The sequence below is a fragment of the Esox lucius genome, chromosome 19 (assembly GCF_011004845.1).
Source record: "Esox lucius isolate fEsoLuc1 chromosome 19, fEsoLuc1.pri, whole genome shotgun sequence".
In the NCBI taxonomy this organism is placed as follows: Eukaryota; Metazoa; Chordata; class Actinopteri; order Esociformes; family Esocidae; genus Esox; species Esox lucius.
The window spans coordinates 2,661,210-2,678,908 of record NC_047587.1 but is presented as its reverse complement, the minus strand read 5'-3'; the positions used below and the strand labels follow the sequence as shown (position 1 = coordinate 2,678,908).

At 43.8% G+C, this 17,699-nt stretch overlaps 1 protein-coding gene across 2 annotated transcripts in view; it reads right to left on the bottom strand.

Annotated features, from left to right (window-relative positions):
- Window positions 1–2,516: 2,516 nt before the first annotated feature.
- Window positions 2,517–17,699, bottom strand: part of slc25a22a (solute carrier family 25 member 22a) — a 30,654-nt gene continuing 15,471 nt past the window's right edge. For both annotated transcript variants that reach the window (XM_034288412.1, XM_029115273.2), the window contains exons 6-11: window positions 12,966–13,023; window positions 9,103–9,163; window positions 6,693–6,837; window positions 6,186–6,340; window positions 4,851–4,926; window positions 2,517–4,593 (exon numbers count right to left, since the gene is read on the bottom strand). In XM_034288412.1, the coding sequence (XP_034144303.1) occupies window positions 4,446–4,593; window positions 4,851–4,926; window positions 6,186–6,340; window positions 6,693–6,837; window positions 9,103–9,163; window positions 12,966–13,023 (643 nt within the window). In that variant the 3' untranslated portion in view covers window positions 2,517–4,445. The remainder of the gene's footprint in view (window positions 4,594–4,850; window positions 4,927–6,185; window positions 6,341–6,692; window positions 6,838–9,102; window positions 9,164–12,965; window positions 13,024–17,699) is intronic.

The window sequence follows — 17,699 nt, the reverse complement described above, 5'->3', positions numbered from 1 at the left end:
TGATTGTGGCTTCAGAGAAAATGAACTCCGTGACCTCCAGGCTAGCTGACCTCCAGGTTAGATCTAATCAGATCTGTTCCCACGTGTGTTCAAAGCACACATGACCTACAATAAAAGCACTGCTAGTCAGGTAAGTCATTCTGATAGCAACATTACAGTTGCTTTCCGGCTAGCTCAGAAATGCATGGAATACTTTTATTTACTGAATAGATTCCAGGTATATTATCCATTTAATAGTTGGATTTACTGAATAGATTCCAGGCATATTAATAATTTAATAGTTTGATTTCAACTCTAATACACCCCCCAGAAATTAAGGACACTGTTACATTAAAATGCATTTGATTTGACATTCATTCACATAATAATCTTCACACAATTCTATTTTGCTACTGTCCTCAGGTCATTCCTGCAGGCAGGTAAACACGGTGTGTATTTGGTCAGAAAGAACCAGATATCAGAGGGTTACAACATTATTGCTCATCGTTGCCTGGATTGACAGTAAAGGCATTATCATTTCTGGCTCCAAACAACATCACTTTAGCATTTACATGACTTGAAATCTTTCACTGGAACATTTCCACAACAAAAATATGATTAAAAAATTATAGTAAACATAAAAATCAACAACAACATTGACTGAGAGATGGGGGACTGGAGAGGTAGGTGTGCAAATAAAGCTGTCGATAGCACATATAATAAAACGAACAATAAAATCTGTAGATATCACAACATATGCTTAATATCATCCACGTATGTACAATATATAGTGAGGTGGACAAATACAGAAAAACAACACATACAAATAGAGAGCTATATATATATATATATATATATATATATACATACACACACATATATATATTCATATATATATATATATAGAGAGAGAGAGAGAGAGGGAGAGAGAGAGCGAGAGACAAAGGAATATTGATAAATATTAAAGATCTCAGATTTCTCCCACATGATGGTGATGATAATATATTAAAGATCTCAGATTTCACCAACAAGATGATGGTGATGATAATATATTTAAAGATCTCAGATTTCTCCCACATGATGATGGTGATGATAATATATTAAAGATCTCAGATTTCTCCCACATGATGATGATGATAATATATTAAAGATCTCAGATTTCACCCACATGATGATGGTGATGATAATATATTAAAGATCTCAGATTTCTCCCACATGATGATGGTGATGATAATATATTAAAGATCTCAGATTTCTCCCACATGATGGTGATGATAATATATTAAAGATCTCAGATTTCACCCACATGATGATGGTGATGATAATATATTAAAGATCTCAGATTTCTCCCACATGATGGTGATGATAATATATTAAAGATCTCAGATTTTACCAACATGATGATGGTGATGATAATATATTTAAAGATCTCAGATTTCTCCCACATGATGGTGATGATAATATATTAAATATCTCAGATTTTTCCCACATGATGATGGCGATGATAATATATTATGAGTTGTGCTGCATATTAACAGCGTGACAGTACATCCCCAATGGCACCTTATTCCCTGCAGAATACAGTACACTACTTTAGACCGGGGCCAAGTGGAAAGCTGTACACTGTGGAGGGGGTAGGATGCCTTTGGGTTCCAGTCGGTACAACTGAAGAGCTGCTTCAGAGATTGTGAGGACAGAGCTCCGGACGAGTGAATCTGATTGGGTGTGACACATCAAAGTCCCCCTGATCTCCGGGCCAGGTCGGCCCCCGGCACAGCCTCCAGTGGTGAACCCAACCGTGCATAAGGGTTAGGGTTTCTTACAGGGGGGAAAGCTTCAACCCCCCCCAAAAAAAGGCTCAGAGAATAACAAGCCAAACCACGCTGTACGTAGTGTTCCCCAACCCTGCTCCTTGACGGCCCCCCCCCTGCCCCGCACGCTTTAGATCTCTCCCTGCCCTCCCATACCTGATGTAGCTCATGAAGCACTTGATAATGAGCTGATCATTTGAATCAGGTGCGACAGAGCAGGGAGAGATCTAAAACATGCAGGGCAGGGGGGCGACCAGGAGCAGGGAGAGATCTAAAACATGCAGGGCAGGGGGGCGACCAGGAGCAGGGAGAGATCTAAAACATGCGGGGCAGGGGGGCGACCAGGAGCAGGGAGAGATCTAAAACATGCGGGGCAGGGGGGCGACCAGGAGCAGGGAGAGATCTAAAACATGCAGGGCAGGGGGGCGACCAGGAGCAGGGAGAGATCTAAAACATGCAGGGCAGGGGGGCGACCAGGAGCAGGGAGAGATCTAAAACATGCAGGGCAAGGGGGCGACCAGGAGCAGGGAGAGATCTAAAACATGCGGGGCAGGGGGGCGACCAGGAGCAGGGAGAGATCTAAAACATGCAGGGCAGGGGGGCGACCAGGAGCAGGGAGAGATCTAAAACATGCAGGGCAGGGGGGAGACCAGGAGCAGGGAGAGATCTAAAACATGCAGGGCAGGGGGGAGACCAGGAGCAGGGAGAGATCTAAAACATGCAGGGCAGGGGGGTGACCAGGAGCAGGGAGAGATCTAAAACATGCAGGGCAGGGGGGCGACCAGGAGCAGGGTTGAAAAACACTGTGCTAAGGCATAGATACTCTACAATGGACAGGTGTTAAGTAAACAGTTATAAGCTCCAGTGCTTTTAGTTAAGTACTGAATTTCTATTATGACAATTATTGTTGATCCTGGTTTAAATCTTTTTGCAGATCAGTCTGCTGTTGGTATGTAAAATAATACTGTTATTACTGTGTCTGGCCCATTCATGGGAGTACATGTATCTAACTGTTCATTACATTCCAACAACATAACCACTACAATAATCAGGGTAAAACCTTTTCAGGTACTGTCTTTTTTTTAACTTCTTATAGTTTTTATGGCATTATGCTTTCGTAAGGGTTAGATAATAATCTCGGGCCCTTCCTCCATTCTGAAATGACTTGGGAATGATGACAAGGGTTTTTCTATGTCTCTTTCAGCATGTTTCCGTTCAACCCCACTCTGATACTCTGATATGATATTGGAATGATTTCAAGGTGCAAAAGGAATGCTGGATATTATAATGATACTTCTATTCATGTTATGTTACTGATTTCTTCGTGCTTTAGGGGCCTAGCTAGTAAGTTCCTGCCTTTCTGCTAGGAGAGAGAGAAGGAGAAGACCCCAGGGACAAGGCAATCTGGGTCAACTCAAGAGCTTCAAGATGATTGGCTGAATGGCATTTACATCCAATCACAGGCAGGGATGATTGGGTTGTTTAGCTTAGACAGCCAATGGAGTGTGCTGTTATTGTCTTGTACAACTGAAACAACTTAACACATTCTATGGCTCCTGGCTTGAAACACATTTAAAAATACATTTTGATCTTGTTCAGGTCTAATTCATAGAATACACAACAGAAATAATAACAAATCAAGAGCGTTTTGTTTCTTTAAAGAGCATGCTGGGTGAACTTTAAATAATCTAACTACTAACGATCCTTTCTTTTCTTGAGAACTTTTTTAAAAATCACACTTGTTTTAAAAAAAATAGGATAAACTATTTTAGTGGGTTTGTCACAAGATATGTAACTGCCGTGAAATGTGACTGATAGGCTGGTCACCAAGGTGATCTTGTCTTTGCCACATCTAGTGTCAGACAGACATAAACACTGTAGAACCTCTTACAAAAGATGCAAGCTGTTCACACAACAGATCTACCCTGTAATTCATCAAACATGCCCACATTTAAAACAAAAGAAAAATATTCCCAAAAAAAGAAAATCCTCATTAAAGAACAACATGATATTTGCTTCAATTCCACTGGAATCTGTGTTGCCAACTACATTTGACTTGGCAGCCAAAATCTCTCTCCTAGTACATCTGTCAGTGTGCTCAAAACCATAACATTCAGCTCAACATGGACATTAAAGGAATATAGGCCTCTGTTTGACCTAGGGTTGCTTGTGAGCCAAAAGGGGTACAACAAAAAAGAAAAAAAGGCTTATAGTCTTACTTTGACCGATCCAAACCCGATTTCATGATCGGAGTAGGCGTCGTTGATCCTGTCGATGTAGTTGGGAGGCCGAGAACTGGGCCACGTTCGATCGAGGCAAATGTTGTGGAAGGTTGCAGATACAAATGTCAGGGATAGAACTGATGCAATGCTGCACTCCTTGTCTATGTCAGAGAGGCATCTCTTGTTCTACACAAGTTATTTCTATCTGAACGTTCCACAATTTTGCGGCCTGCTGAACACGTCGTGACAGAAGACGTGCCCAAGCTGGAATCTATCGCTGGAATCTTTCGCTGGAATCTATCGCTGGAATCTATCACTGGAATCTATCGCTGGAATCTATCGCTGGAATCTATCGGTGTGTGGTCGGTGAAGGGCACAGTTGCGAGGAAGGGCGGTGAAAGGCAGAGATCTGATTGGTCGACGTTCTTGTCACTTAGTTGCCAGGCAGGAAGCTGAGGATGTATTCTCCCACCCCCAGGAAGTAGACCACCTGGGCGATACCAAATAAGGGTGCGATGACCAGGGCACGGCAGTACGCCCCCTTCAGGAACGCCGTGGGACCTTCGTTCTTCAGGATTTTACTGTTGGAAACAAGGGAAGAACACATGAGCCAGGAGACATTATTGATTTGGTCAACATCTTTAATAAATTCTGAAGTATTATAACTGAATAGGGCAGCTCAGTTATTTAATAACTGTATAGTCAGTGCAAATGCCATATTTAGGCAGTTGCTGGACCAGGAATCACCATAGTTTACAACATTTCCATCATTTCTGCATCTGGGATGGAAATTTCAAAATGAATAAAGGGACATTCTGTGTTTGCTGTTGGCAGTTACCTGATGCAGTCAGTTACCCCACTGTACGTGTCCTCTGCACCTGCTCTGTTCATAGACTGGATTCTAGTTTTTATCACTGGAAATACACAAAATCCAGTCAACACTCAGAATACACACTGGAAATACACAAAATCCAGTCAACACTCAGAATACACACTGTAAATGCACAAAATCCAGTCAACACTCAGAATACACACTGGAAATACACAAAATCCAGTCAACACTCAGAATACACACTGTAAATGCCATGTCAATACTAATAATACAGATAGTTAATAAACAAACAGAACTTCAAAACTTACAATTTACACTGTAAATACATAACAGCCCCATCAATACTCACAATACAAAGTCTTAATATATAATAGCCACGTCAACCTTCACAGTACACACGCTTAATACTCAACAGCAACTTTAACATACACACTGTGAATACAAAACAGCCCTATCAACACCTCCAGTAAACACAGTTAATACACAACCGCAACTTATATTGTTATTATATAGAGGATAAACTCCTCAGCCTTCTAGGGGTCGACAGCGTTGACAGAGAGGGTAGTCCCAGACCTTTTTCTACCATGTTATTACATACGTAAATTACAATACTAAAGGGACACTTCAGGCAATGAGACTTTTATCTGCATGCAGTTTGAAAGAAGTCATGAGATCTTTTATTTATCTGCATGCAGTTTGAAAGAAGTCAAGAGATCTCTTATTGATCTGCATGCAGTTTGAAAGAAGTCAAGAGATCTTTTATTGATCTGCATGCAGTTTGAAAGAAGTCAAGAGATCTTTTATTTATCTGCATGCAGTTTGAAAGAAGTAATGAGATCTCTTATTGATCTGCATGCAGATTGAAAGAAGTCATGAGATCTTTTATTTATCTGCATGCAGTTTGAAAGAAGTAATGAGATCTCTTATTGATCTGCATGCAGATTGAAAGAAGTCATGAGATCTTTTATTGATCTGCATGCAGTTTGAAAGAAGTAATGAGATCTCTTATTGATCTGCATGCAGATTGAAAGAAGTCATGAGATCTTTTATTTATCTGCATGCAGTTTGAAAGAAGTAATGAGATCTCTTATTGATCTGCATGCAGATTGAAAGAAGTCATGAGATCTTTTATTTATCTGCATGCAGATTGAAAGTCACCAACTAAATGCACGTATGCATCTCTACCACAGCGTTCCAGTCAATACACCCATTTCACAGTGACAAGTGAAAACACCTTGTATTAGGGGTAGAGACATGACAATGGTATCCACAGATCTATCTGACTCTGGGACAAAGAACATCGTTGCCAAAATAGTAACACTTGATTTCCCGAATTCTTACCGTCGACCGGGTTTACCGCCACGGCAGCCGTGCTGCCAGCCAGACAGCCAGACAGGAAGGACACATAGAAAGGGGCGGGGCCCTCCACTCCCCTCTTCCCCAGGTTGTTCAGGTTGGCAAACAGGGGGAAGTAGATGATGGAGAAAGGCACGTCCCTGCGATGGAGGAGGCAGGCGGGAGCAACAGGAGATTAGCGGAGAGGACGGGATCACATTCCCTCAGCATTGAAGAGCAGAGACACATTCCTGATGCGCACCCTTGGTTGATAAAGCCATCAGTAGTACAGGGTTAAAGATGCATTCTGCCACCTCAAGGACATGCATTTGTATAATATGAAGTGGATTAGTAACATTAACCCTTAAGCTGACTGCAACAAACAAAGAGTTTTCATTAGGGGCGATGTGGTGCCGAGACTCGTGTCGACATGAGAGCACCACTTTCTCAACCACTGGCTGAGAACTGCAAAAATAAATGCAAATCAGTGCACTTTCCTCTGTCCTGGTGTACCTGAGCAATGTGGCCCCCAGGCCCTTATAGAGGCCCGCGATCCCCTTGTCCTTGAGCAGTTCCCTGGTCAGCTGCAGGGCAGTGGGGGACTTGGCTGGCACCGCCCCCGTTGCCACGGTCTCCGGCATCAGCCTCCTCTGGGCCTCTGACGGAAGGAGCGACAGAGACAGTGTTTGAACACACGGGGGCAGTGTTGCTCTTTATTTCAGAACATTCCACCCCAGGCTTGTATTTCCCATGTTCCTATTACCATCTCTCCATTTTACAGCTACATCTCTTACATCTCTCTATTTAACAGCTGTATCTCTTACCATCACTCCATTTTACATCTCTTACCATCTCTCCATTTTACATCTCTTACATCTCTCTATTTAACAGCTGTATCTCTTACCATCTCTCCATTTGACATCTCTTACATCTCTCTATTTAACAGCTACATCTCTTACCATCTCTCCATTTTACATCTCTTACCATCTCTCCATTTTACATCTCTTACCATCTCTCCATTTTACAGCTACATCTCTTACCATCTCTCCATTTTACATCTCTTACCATCTCTCCATTTTACATCTCTTACCATCTCTCCATTTTACATCTCTTACATCTCTCTATTTAACAGGTGTATCTCTTACCATCTCTCCATTTTACATCTCTTACATCTCTCTATTTAACAGGTGTATCTTTTACCATCTCTCCATTTTACATCTCTTACCATCTCTCCATTTTACATCTCTTACCATCTCTCCACTTTACATCTCTTACATCTCTCTATTTAACAGCTACATCTCTTACCATCTCTCCACTTTACATCTCTTACATCTCTCTATTTAACAGCTACATCTCTTACCATCTCTCCATTTTACATCTCTTACATCTCTCTATTTAACATCTCTTACATCTCTCTATTTACCATCTCTACATCTCTTACCATCTCTCCACTTTACATCTCTTACATCTCTCTATTTAACAGCTACATCTCTTACCATCTCTCCATTTTACATCTCTTACATCTCTCTATTTAACAGCTGTATCTCTTACCATCTCTCCACTTTACATCTCTTAGCGACTGTCCCCTATCTATGTCTTACTGACTGTCACCCATGTCTTACCAACTGACCCTTATCCTTGTCTTACCAACTGTCCCTTATCCTTGTCTTACCAACTGACCTCTATCTATGTTTAACCGACTGTCCCTTATCCTTGTCTTACCAACTGTCCCTTATCCTTGTCTTACCAACTGTCCCTTATCCTTGTCTTACCAACTGACCTCTATCTATGTTTAACCGACTGTCCCCTATCCTTGTCTTACCAACTGTCCTCCATCTTTGTTTTACCGACTGTCCCCTATCCTTGTCTTACCAACTGTCCTTTATCTATGTCTTACCAACTGTCCTCTATCTTTGGTTTCTATCTAGGTTTTACCGACAGACCCCATCCATGTCTTATAGACTGTCTTCTATCTGTGTCTTACCAACAGTCCCCATCCATCTCTGATAGACTGTCTTCTATCTGTGTCTTACAGACAGTCCCCATCCATGTCTGATAGACTGTCTTCAATCTAGGTTTTACCAACAGTCCCCATCCATCTCTGATAGACTGTCTTCTATCTGTGTCTTACCGACAGTCCCCATCCATCTCTAATAGACTGTCTTCTATCTGTGTATTACCGACAGTCACCCATCCATCTCTAATAGACTGTCTTCTATCTGTGTCTTACCGACAGTCACCCATCCATCTCTAATAGACTGTCTTCTATCTGTGTCTTACCGACAGTCCCCATCCATCTCTAATAGACTGTCTTCTATCTAGGTTTTACAGACAGACCCCATCCATGTCTGATAGACTGTCTTCTATCTGTCTCTTACCGACAGTCACCCATCCATCTCTGATAGACTGTCTTCTATCTGTGTCTTACCAACAGTCCCCATCCATCTCTGATAGACTGTCTTCTATCTGTGTCTTACCGACAGTCCCCATCCATCTCTAATAGACTGTCTTCTATCTGTGTCTTACCAACAGTCCCCATCCATCTCTGATAGACTGTCTTCTATCTGTGTCTTACCGACAGTCACCCATCCATCTCTAATAGACTGTCTTCTATCTGTGTCTTACCAACAGTCACCCATCCATCTCTAATAGACTGTCTTCTATCTGTGTCTTACAGACAGTCACCCATCCATCTCTGATAGACTGTCTTCTATCTGTCTTACCGACTGTCCCCCATCCATCTCTGATAGACTGTCTTCTATCTGTGTCTTACAGACAGTCACCCAACCATCTCTAATAGACTGTCTTCTATCTGTGTCTTACTGACAGTCACCCATCCATCTCTAATAGACTGTCTTCTATCTGTGTCTTACCGACAGTCACCCATCCATCTCTGATAGACTGTCTTCTATCTATGTCTTACCGACTCTCCCAGCATCTTGAAGCTGAATCTTCAACATCTCCATTGGAGTCGTCACAATAACCTGTAGTAATAAGCAAGAATGCATCATATTAAACTATATCTGAGATTGGATAATGTGTCATTATCAAGCTAAGACAATATATTTAACATTGGATCAAGATTAATAACTAGACTTAGACAAAATATTTGGCATTGGATAAAGTGTTATAACCAGGCAATGACAATATATTTGACACTGGATAAAGTGTTATAAGCAGGCTAAGACAATATATATAATATGGGATAAAGTTTTATAACTAGGCTGACACATGATATCTAACAGGAATAGTGGATGAAGTGGTATAAACAGGGTAAGACACTATATCTAACAGGAATATTAGATAGTGTTATAACCAGGCTTATGTGAAGTAGACAGAGCTGGTGGTAAAATGTTGATGATTAGGAATATATTTTTTAGACATGCATTCATATCTTCCAAAATAATAACAGTATGGGTGTGTTGATGTTATTATTGATTTGTTTATAATAATACAAATAATAAGCCTTTAGTTCACTGAAAAAAAAAAATCTCTGCAAATGGTGGTTCTGAAGAGCATTTCCAAGTGGTTTAGGTTCCCTGGAGTGGAGAAGGGAACTGCTGAGACAGAGGATATCGTGGGACCTGCTCTGAGGCACAAACAGGCCTTTATTATCCAAGACTCCATGTAAGATAAACCAACAATGCACTCAGGTTAACAGTGTGTCTTACACTACAGAGGCTGTGTTAGGAAAGCCCAGGAAAAGGCAGAAATACAGCCCTTGTAACAGCAATCAACTCACTGTCTCCTCTTTGCATTGCTTGGTGTGTCTTAAAGTTGAAGCTACTATTACAGTAAAAAGACAGAAAGATTCTACAGTAAAAAGACAGAAAGATTCTACAGGTGTGGTCGATGGACCATTCTATTGCTGCTGGAGTGTTCACATACAAGCAATGCAACCTTGTAGTGTAGAAAAAGATTATAAAGGCATTTAAGTTTCTTGGTCTAATTTATAATTTTGTTTTATTTTTTTAAATATATAAAAAGACAATCTACTTTGAAGAACATTTTGTATTTTCTACATCAGTTCTCCTGCTGTGTAAAATTGTAAAATTAAGACAGAGCATCTGTAGCACCTACTAGCCCTACATCATAACCAAGCCAAAGGGTCAGGAGCCATGGTAACTCTCAACGGCCCAACCTATATTAACATGCTAACATCTATCAAGTCACTGGCTTCAAACTCAAAAGGAGACTACTGGACAAATCTAACAGCTACCATAAACCATTAACCTACTAACTACCAAACACCATTAACCTACTAACTACCAGACACCATGAACCTAACAGCTACCATAAACCATTAACCTAACAGCTACCATAAACCATTAACCTACTAACTACCAGACACCATTAACCTACTAACTACCAGACATCATTAACCTACTAACTAACGGACACCATTAACCTACTAACACACATTAATTTTCCCTGTCTAATCCAGCCTGTAGTAACTAGTTGATGGGATTAGAGGGGAGACTTAATCTGAGGCGTACTCCTCCTAATTAAATCTAACCTCCTTTTCGTTGCAGTCTTTATGATAGCGGCCTTTGGCCCTGTTTAAAACAGGTAGTCTAAAGTCTGACAGACACACAGTCTTGTACATACTAATTGCACAACCACAAAAACACACACACACATTCTCTAACACACACAGGGTCCAAAGATAGACAAAAACCTTATCTCATTGAGACCTGGCTGCAGAACAGCTGATCTGGTGAATACTTGGCTTCTTCCCACAGCCTCGGAAAACATCTGAATGCTAAATCACATGTTGTTGCGTTGCTAACTAGCTTAGGACCATTCTAGTTCTTCCTACTAACTAGAATAAATATTATTTCAAGTATTTCTGAAAAATTTCCCATCTAGATTATTTTATGTTCAGCACCTAGAAAAGATGTGTCATTTTATGTAAGAAATATGAATACATTGAGTTAGATTGATGGCTCACATGTGTAACAATAAATCTGCAATGGTAGGCCTAGATATTTAACATGGATGACCCCAAGGGAGCAACATTTGGCATTTCACACTCCATATTTTACACACATACTCCATGTTTTACACACACACTCCATGTTTTATACACACACTCCATGTTTTATACAAACACTCCATGTTTTATACACACGATCCATGTTTTATACACACACTCCATGTTTTATACACACTCCATTATTTACACGCTCCATGTTTTACACACACGCTCCATGTTTTACACACACTCCATGTTTTACACACACGCTCCATGTTTTACACACACGCTCCATGTTTTACACACACTCCATGTTTTACACACACGCTGTGGGTGGTTATACTAAGTGTGTGTGTGGGAGTGTGTGGGTGGTTATACTAAGTGTGTGTGTGTGGGAGTGTGTGGGTGGTTATACTAAGTCTGTGTGTGTGAGTGTGTGGGTGGTTATACTAAGTGTGTGTGTGGGAGTGTGTGGGTGGTTATACTAAGTGTGTGTGTGTGGGAGTGTGTGGGTGGTTATACTAAGTGTGTGTGTGGGAGTGTGTGGGTGGTTATACTAAGTGTGTGTGTGTGGGAGTGTGTGGGTGGTTATACTAAGTGTGTGTGTGGGAGTGTGTGGGTGGTTATACTAAGTGTGTGTGTGTGGGAGTGTGTGGGTGGTTATACTAAGTGTGTGTGTGGGAGTGTGTGGGTGGTTATACTAAGTGTGTGTGTGTGGGAGTGTGTGGGTGGTTATACTAAGTCTGTGTGTGGGAGTGTGTGGGTGGTTATACTAAGTGTGTGTGTGTGTGTGTGTGTGTGTGTGGGAGTGTGTGGGTGGTTATACTAAGTGTGTGTGTGTGGGGGGGGGTGTGTGTGTGTGGTTATACTAAGTGGGTGTGTGTGGGAGTGTGTGGGTGGTTATACTAAGTGTGTGTGTGTGTGTGTGTGTGTGTGGGAGTGTGTGGGTGGTTATACTAAGTGTGTGTGTGTGTGTGTGTGTGTGTGTGGGAGTGTGTGGGTGGTTATACTAAGTGTGTGTGTGTGGGAGTGTGTGGGTGGTTATACTAAGTGTGTGTGTGAGTGTGTGGGTGGTTATACTAAGTGTGTGTGTGTGGGAGTGTGTGGGTGGTTATACTAAGTGTGTGTGTGTGTGAGTGTGTGGGTGGTTATACTAAGTGTGTGTGTGAGTGTGTGGGTGGTTATACTAAGTGTGTGTGTGTGTGAGTGTGTGGGTGGTTATACTAAGTGTGTGTGTGTGTGAGTGTGTGTGTGGTTATACTAAGTGTGTGTGTGGGAGTGTGTGGGTGGTTATACTAAGTGTGTGTGTGTGTGAGTGTGTGGGTGGTTATACTAAGTGTGTGTGTGAGTGTGTGGGTGGTTATACTAAGTGTGTGTGTGTGTGAGTGTGTGGGTGGTTATACTAAGTGTGTGTGTGAGTGTGTGGGTGGTTATACTAAGTGTGTGTGTGTGTGAGTGTGTGGGTGGTTATACTAAGTGTGTGTGTGTGTGTGTGGGTGGTTATACTAAGTGTGTGTGTGTGTGTGAGTGTGTGGGTGGTTATACTAAGTGTGTGTGTGTGTGTGTGGGTGGTTATACTAAGTGTGAGTGTGTGTGAGTGTGTGGGTGGTTATACTAAGTGTGTGTGTGTGTGTGTGAGTGTGTGGGTGGTTATACTAAGTGTGTGTGTGTGTGTGTGGGTGGTTATACTAAGTGTGTGTGTGTGTGTGTGTGGGTGGTTATACTAAGTGTGTGTGTGTGTGAGTGTGTGGGTGCTTTGGGCTGGATCTCCAGATGGGGACCAGACTGGAGCTTCATTAGGAGAGACTCACCTGACATGTACCCGCCCCACACCCTGCCAGCATCTCCTTCACCAGGGTCAGCTTCTGACTGAAGAGAACCAGCACAGGGGAGACAGGGGGGGGGGGTGACACAGAGAGAAAAAAGGAGGAAGATAAATGACAAAAGGGGAGTCAACATGTTTCAGTTGTTTTCAATTAAGCACCATTTTGAAAACAGGGCCCGGTTTTTCACACTCCTTCACACCATTAGCACAACACTACACCATTATCACAACACCACACCATTATCACAACACTACACCATTATCACAACACTACACCATTATCAAAACGCCACACCATTATCACAACACTACACCATTATCACAACACTACACCATTATCACAACACTACACCATTATCACAACACCACACCATTATCACAACACTACACCATTATCACAACACTACACCATTATCACAACACCACACCATTATCACAACACTACACCATTATCACAACACTACACCATTATCACAACACCACACCATTATCACAACACTACACCATTATCACAACACCACACCATTAGCACAACACTACACCAAAGTAGCACAACACCACACCAAAGTAGCACAACACTACACCAAAGTAGCACAACACCACACCAAAGTAGCACAACACCACACCAAAGTAGCACAACACCACACCAAAGTAGCACAACACCTCAGATCATTTGCAAAATGGATCACTTTTGTCAAAACTATACAATGCCTCCAAAAAAACTTATTTTGTGGTCATAACATAAACCCAACCATCATATGGTCTGATTCTGTTTGAATCAGTCAAGCACTCATGCTCATGCACACTTTCAGCATTTATACAGAGAAAGTGGAAAAATAAATTCACCAACACCACATGACACCAATTGAGGGCAGACTAATGAAAATATGTATTTATTTTCATGTACTCAAGTCAGTCAATACTGAATATTTCAACAAAACATTCATAACATTTTCCAGGTTTCATACAGTTTTACTGAAAGTACCATTGTATTGTAAGCCTACAGTAATACTGTAACATAAATTACTTTTGACCTAGTTTAGAATCAAATAGACTCTGGATTTAGCCCAGAGAAATGTATTTATTATTTTAATTGGACTCTTAATATCTCACCCGGCACAGCCAGAAGAGGACTGGTCACCCCTCTGAGCCAGGGTCCTCTCTAGGTTTCTTCCTAAAATTCGGCCTTCTTAAGGAGTTTTTCGTAGCCACTGAAATCCAACACTACTGTTGTTTGCTCCTTGGCAAACCGTGCCACCGTGTACCTGCTTGGGTTAGTCTGTACTCTCAGTCCAGCCTCCCTCAGTGTCAGTCTGTACTCTCAGTCCAGCCTCCCTCAGTGACAGTCTGTACTCTCAGTCCAGCCTCCCTCAATGTCAGTCTGTACTCTCAGCCCAGCCTCCCTCAGTGTTAGTCTGTACTCTCAGTCCAGCCTCCCTCAATGTCAGTCTGTACTCTCAGCCCAGCCTCCCTCAATGTTAGTCTGTACTCTCAGTCCAGCCTCCCTCAATGTCAGTCTGTACTCTCAGCCCAGCCTCCCTCAGTGTTAGTCTGTACTCTCAGTCCAGCCTTCCTCAGTGTTAGTCTGTACTCTCAGTCCAGCCTCCCTCAGTGACAGTCTGTACTCTCAGTCCAGCCTCCCTCAATGTCAGTCTGTACTCTCAGTCCAGCCTCCCTCAATGTCAGTCTGTACTCTCAGCCCAGCCTCCCTCAGTGTTAGTCTGTACTCTCAGTCCAGCCTCCCTCAATGTCAGTCTGTACTCTCAGCCCAGCCTCCCTCAGTGTTAGTCTGTACTCTCAGTCCAGCCTCCCTCAGTGTTAGTCTGTACTCTCAGTCCAGCCTCCCTCAGTGTTAGTCTGTACTCTCAGTCCAGCCTCCCTCAGTGTCAGTCTGTACTCTCAGTCCAGCCTCCCTCAGTGTTAGTCTGTACTCTCAGTCCAGCCTCCCTCAGTGTTAGTCTGTACTCTCAGTCCAGCCTCCCTCAGTGTTAGTCTGTACTCTCAGTCCAGCCTCCCTCAGTGTCAGTCTGTACTCTCAGTCCAGCCTCCCTCAGTGTCAGTCTGTACTCTCAGCCCAGCCTCCCTCAGTGTTAGTCTGTACTCTCAGTCCAGCCTCCCTCAGTGTTAGTCTGTACTCTCAGTCCAGCCTCCCTCAGTGACAGTCTGTACTCTCAGTCCAGCCTCCCTCAATGTCAGTCTGTACTCTCAGTCCAGCCTCCCTCAATGTCAGTCTGTACTCTCAGCCCAGCCTCCCTCAGTGTTAGTCTGTACTCGCAGTCCAGCCTCCCTCAATGTCAGTCTGTACTCTCAGCCCAGCCTCCCTCAGTGTTAGTCTGTACTCTCAGTCCAGCCTCCCTCAGTGTTAGTCTGTACTCTCAGTCCAGCCTCCCTCAGTGTTAGTCTGTACTCTCAGTCCAGCCTCCCTCAGTGTTAGTCTGTACTCTCAGCCCAGCCTCCCTCAGTGTCAGTCTGTACTCTCAGCCAAGCCTCCCTCAGTGTCAGTCTGTACTCTCAGTCCAGTCTCCCTCAGTGTCAGTCTGTACTCTCAGTCCAGCCTCCCTCAGTGTTAGTCTGTACTCTCAGTCCAGCCTCCCTCAGTGTCAGTCTGTGTTCTCAGTCCAGCCTCCCTCAGTGTCAGTCTGTACTCTCAGCCCAGCCTCCCTCAGTGTCAGTCTGTACTCTCAGCCAAGCCTCCCTCAGTGTCAGTCTGTACTCTCAGTCCAGTCTCCCTCAGTGTTAGTCTGTACTCTCAGTCCAGCCTCCCTCAGTGTCAGTCTGTACTCTCAGCCCAGCCTCCCTCAGTGTCAGTCTGTACTCTCAGCCAAGCCTCCCTCAATGTCAGTCTGTACTCTCAGTCCAGTCTCCCTCAGTGTCAGTCTGTACTCTCAGTCCAGCCTCCCTCAGTGTTAGTCTGTACTCTCAGTCCAGCCTCCCTCAGTGTTAGTCTGTACTCTCAGTCCAGCCTCCCTCCGTGTTAGTCTGTACTCTCAGTCCAGTCTCCCTCAGTGTCAGTCTGTACTCTCAGTCCAGCCTCCCTCAGTGTTAGTCTGTACTCTCAGCCCAGCCTCCCTCAGGGTCAGTCTGTACTCTCAGTCCAGCCTCCCTCAGTGTTAGTCTGTACTCTCAGTCCAGTCTCCCTCAGTGTCAGTCTGTACTCTCAGCCAAGCCTCCCTCAGTGTCAGTCTGTACTCTCAGTCCAGCCTCCCTCAGTGTCAGTCTGTACTCTCAGTCCAGTCTCCCTCAGTGTCAGTCTGTACTCTCAGTCCAGCCTCTCTCAGTGTTAGTCTGTACTCTCAGTCCAGTCTCCCTCAGTGTCAGTCTGTACTCTCAGCCAAGCCTCCCTCAGTGTTAGTCTGTACTCTCAGTCCAGTCTCCCTCAGTGTCAGTCTGTACTCTCAGTCCAGTCTCCCTCAGTGTCAGTCTGTACTCTCAGTCCAGCCTCCCTCAGTGTCAGTCTGTACTCTCAGTCCAGTCTCCCTCAGGGTCAGTCTGTACTCTCAGTCCAGCCTCCCTCAGTGTTAGTCTGTACTCTCAGTCCAGTCTCCCTCAGTGTCAGTCTGTACTCTCAGTCCAGCCTCCCTCAGTGTTAGTCTGTACTCTCAGTCCAGCCTCCCTCAGTGTCAGTCTGTACTCTCAGCCCAGCCTCCCTCAGTGTCAGTCTGTACTCTCAGCCAAGCCTCCCTCAGTGTCAGTCTGTACTCTCAGTCCAGTCTCCCTCAGTGTCAGTCTGTACTCTCAGTCCAGCCTCCCTCAGTGTTAGTCTGTACTCTCAGTCCAGCCTCCCTCAGTGTTAGTCTGTACTCTCAGTCCAGCCTCCCTCAGTGTCAGTCTGTACTCTCAGTCCAGTCTCCCTCAGGGTCAGTCTGTACTCTCAGTCCAGCCTCCCTCAGTGTTAGTCTGTACTCTCTCCCCAGTCTCCCTCAGTGTCAGTCTGTACTCTCAGTCCAGCCTCCCTCAGTGTTAGTCTGTACTCTCAGTCCAGCCTCCCTCAGTGTCAGTCTGTACTCTCAGTCCAGTCTCCCTCAGGGTCAGTCTGTACTCTCAGTCCAGCCTCCCTCAGTGTTAGTCTGTACTCTCTCCCCAGTCTCCCTCAGTGTCAGTCTGTACTCTCAGTCCAGCCTCCCTCAGTGTTAGTCTGTACTCTCAGTCCAGCCTCCCTCAGTGTCAGTCTGTACTCTCAGTCCAGTCTCCCTCAGGGTCAGTCTGTACTCTCAGTCCAGCCTCCCTCAGTGTTAGTCTGTACTCTCTCCCCAGTCTCCCAGTGTCAGTCCGTGGTTTATTTCATGGCCCACAATTGAAGCACAAATTTTGTTACACAGATTTGGTTGTTTTCTTCTTTGTGAATGTCCTGCCACTCCTCCAGGTCTTCTTCTCCCTCTCCCTCTTCCTCTCCCTCTTCCTCTGACACCGTCCATTTTTTTTTAAGCCAGGTGAACTTACCTGTTGCCGTTTTATGGTGCTTAAACCTGATTGGTGTGTCTACAATTAAGCACCAGTGTGTGCACACCTGGTGGCTGTGTTTAACCAATTGGTTCATGGGTGTGTTCATTAAGCCTTTGCTTAGAAACTGTAAGGAAATGACATCATGATATATATCTGTGTCAAATGCATACAAGTGTGTTGTGCACATCTAGGCCAGTGATTTGCTCCTTGAGTGTAAGGCTTTGCTAATTGTGGGAAAGTATTAATTTTAGTGTGTAAGCAATTGAAAAAACCTGGA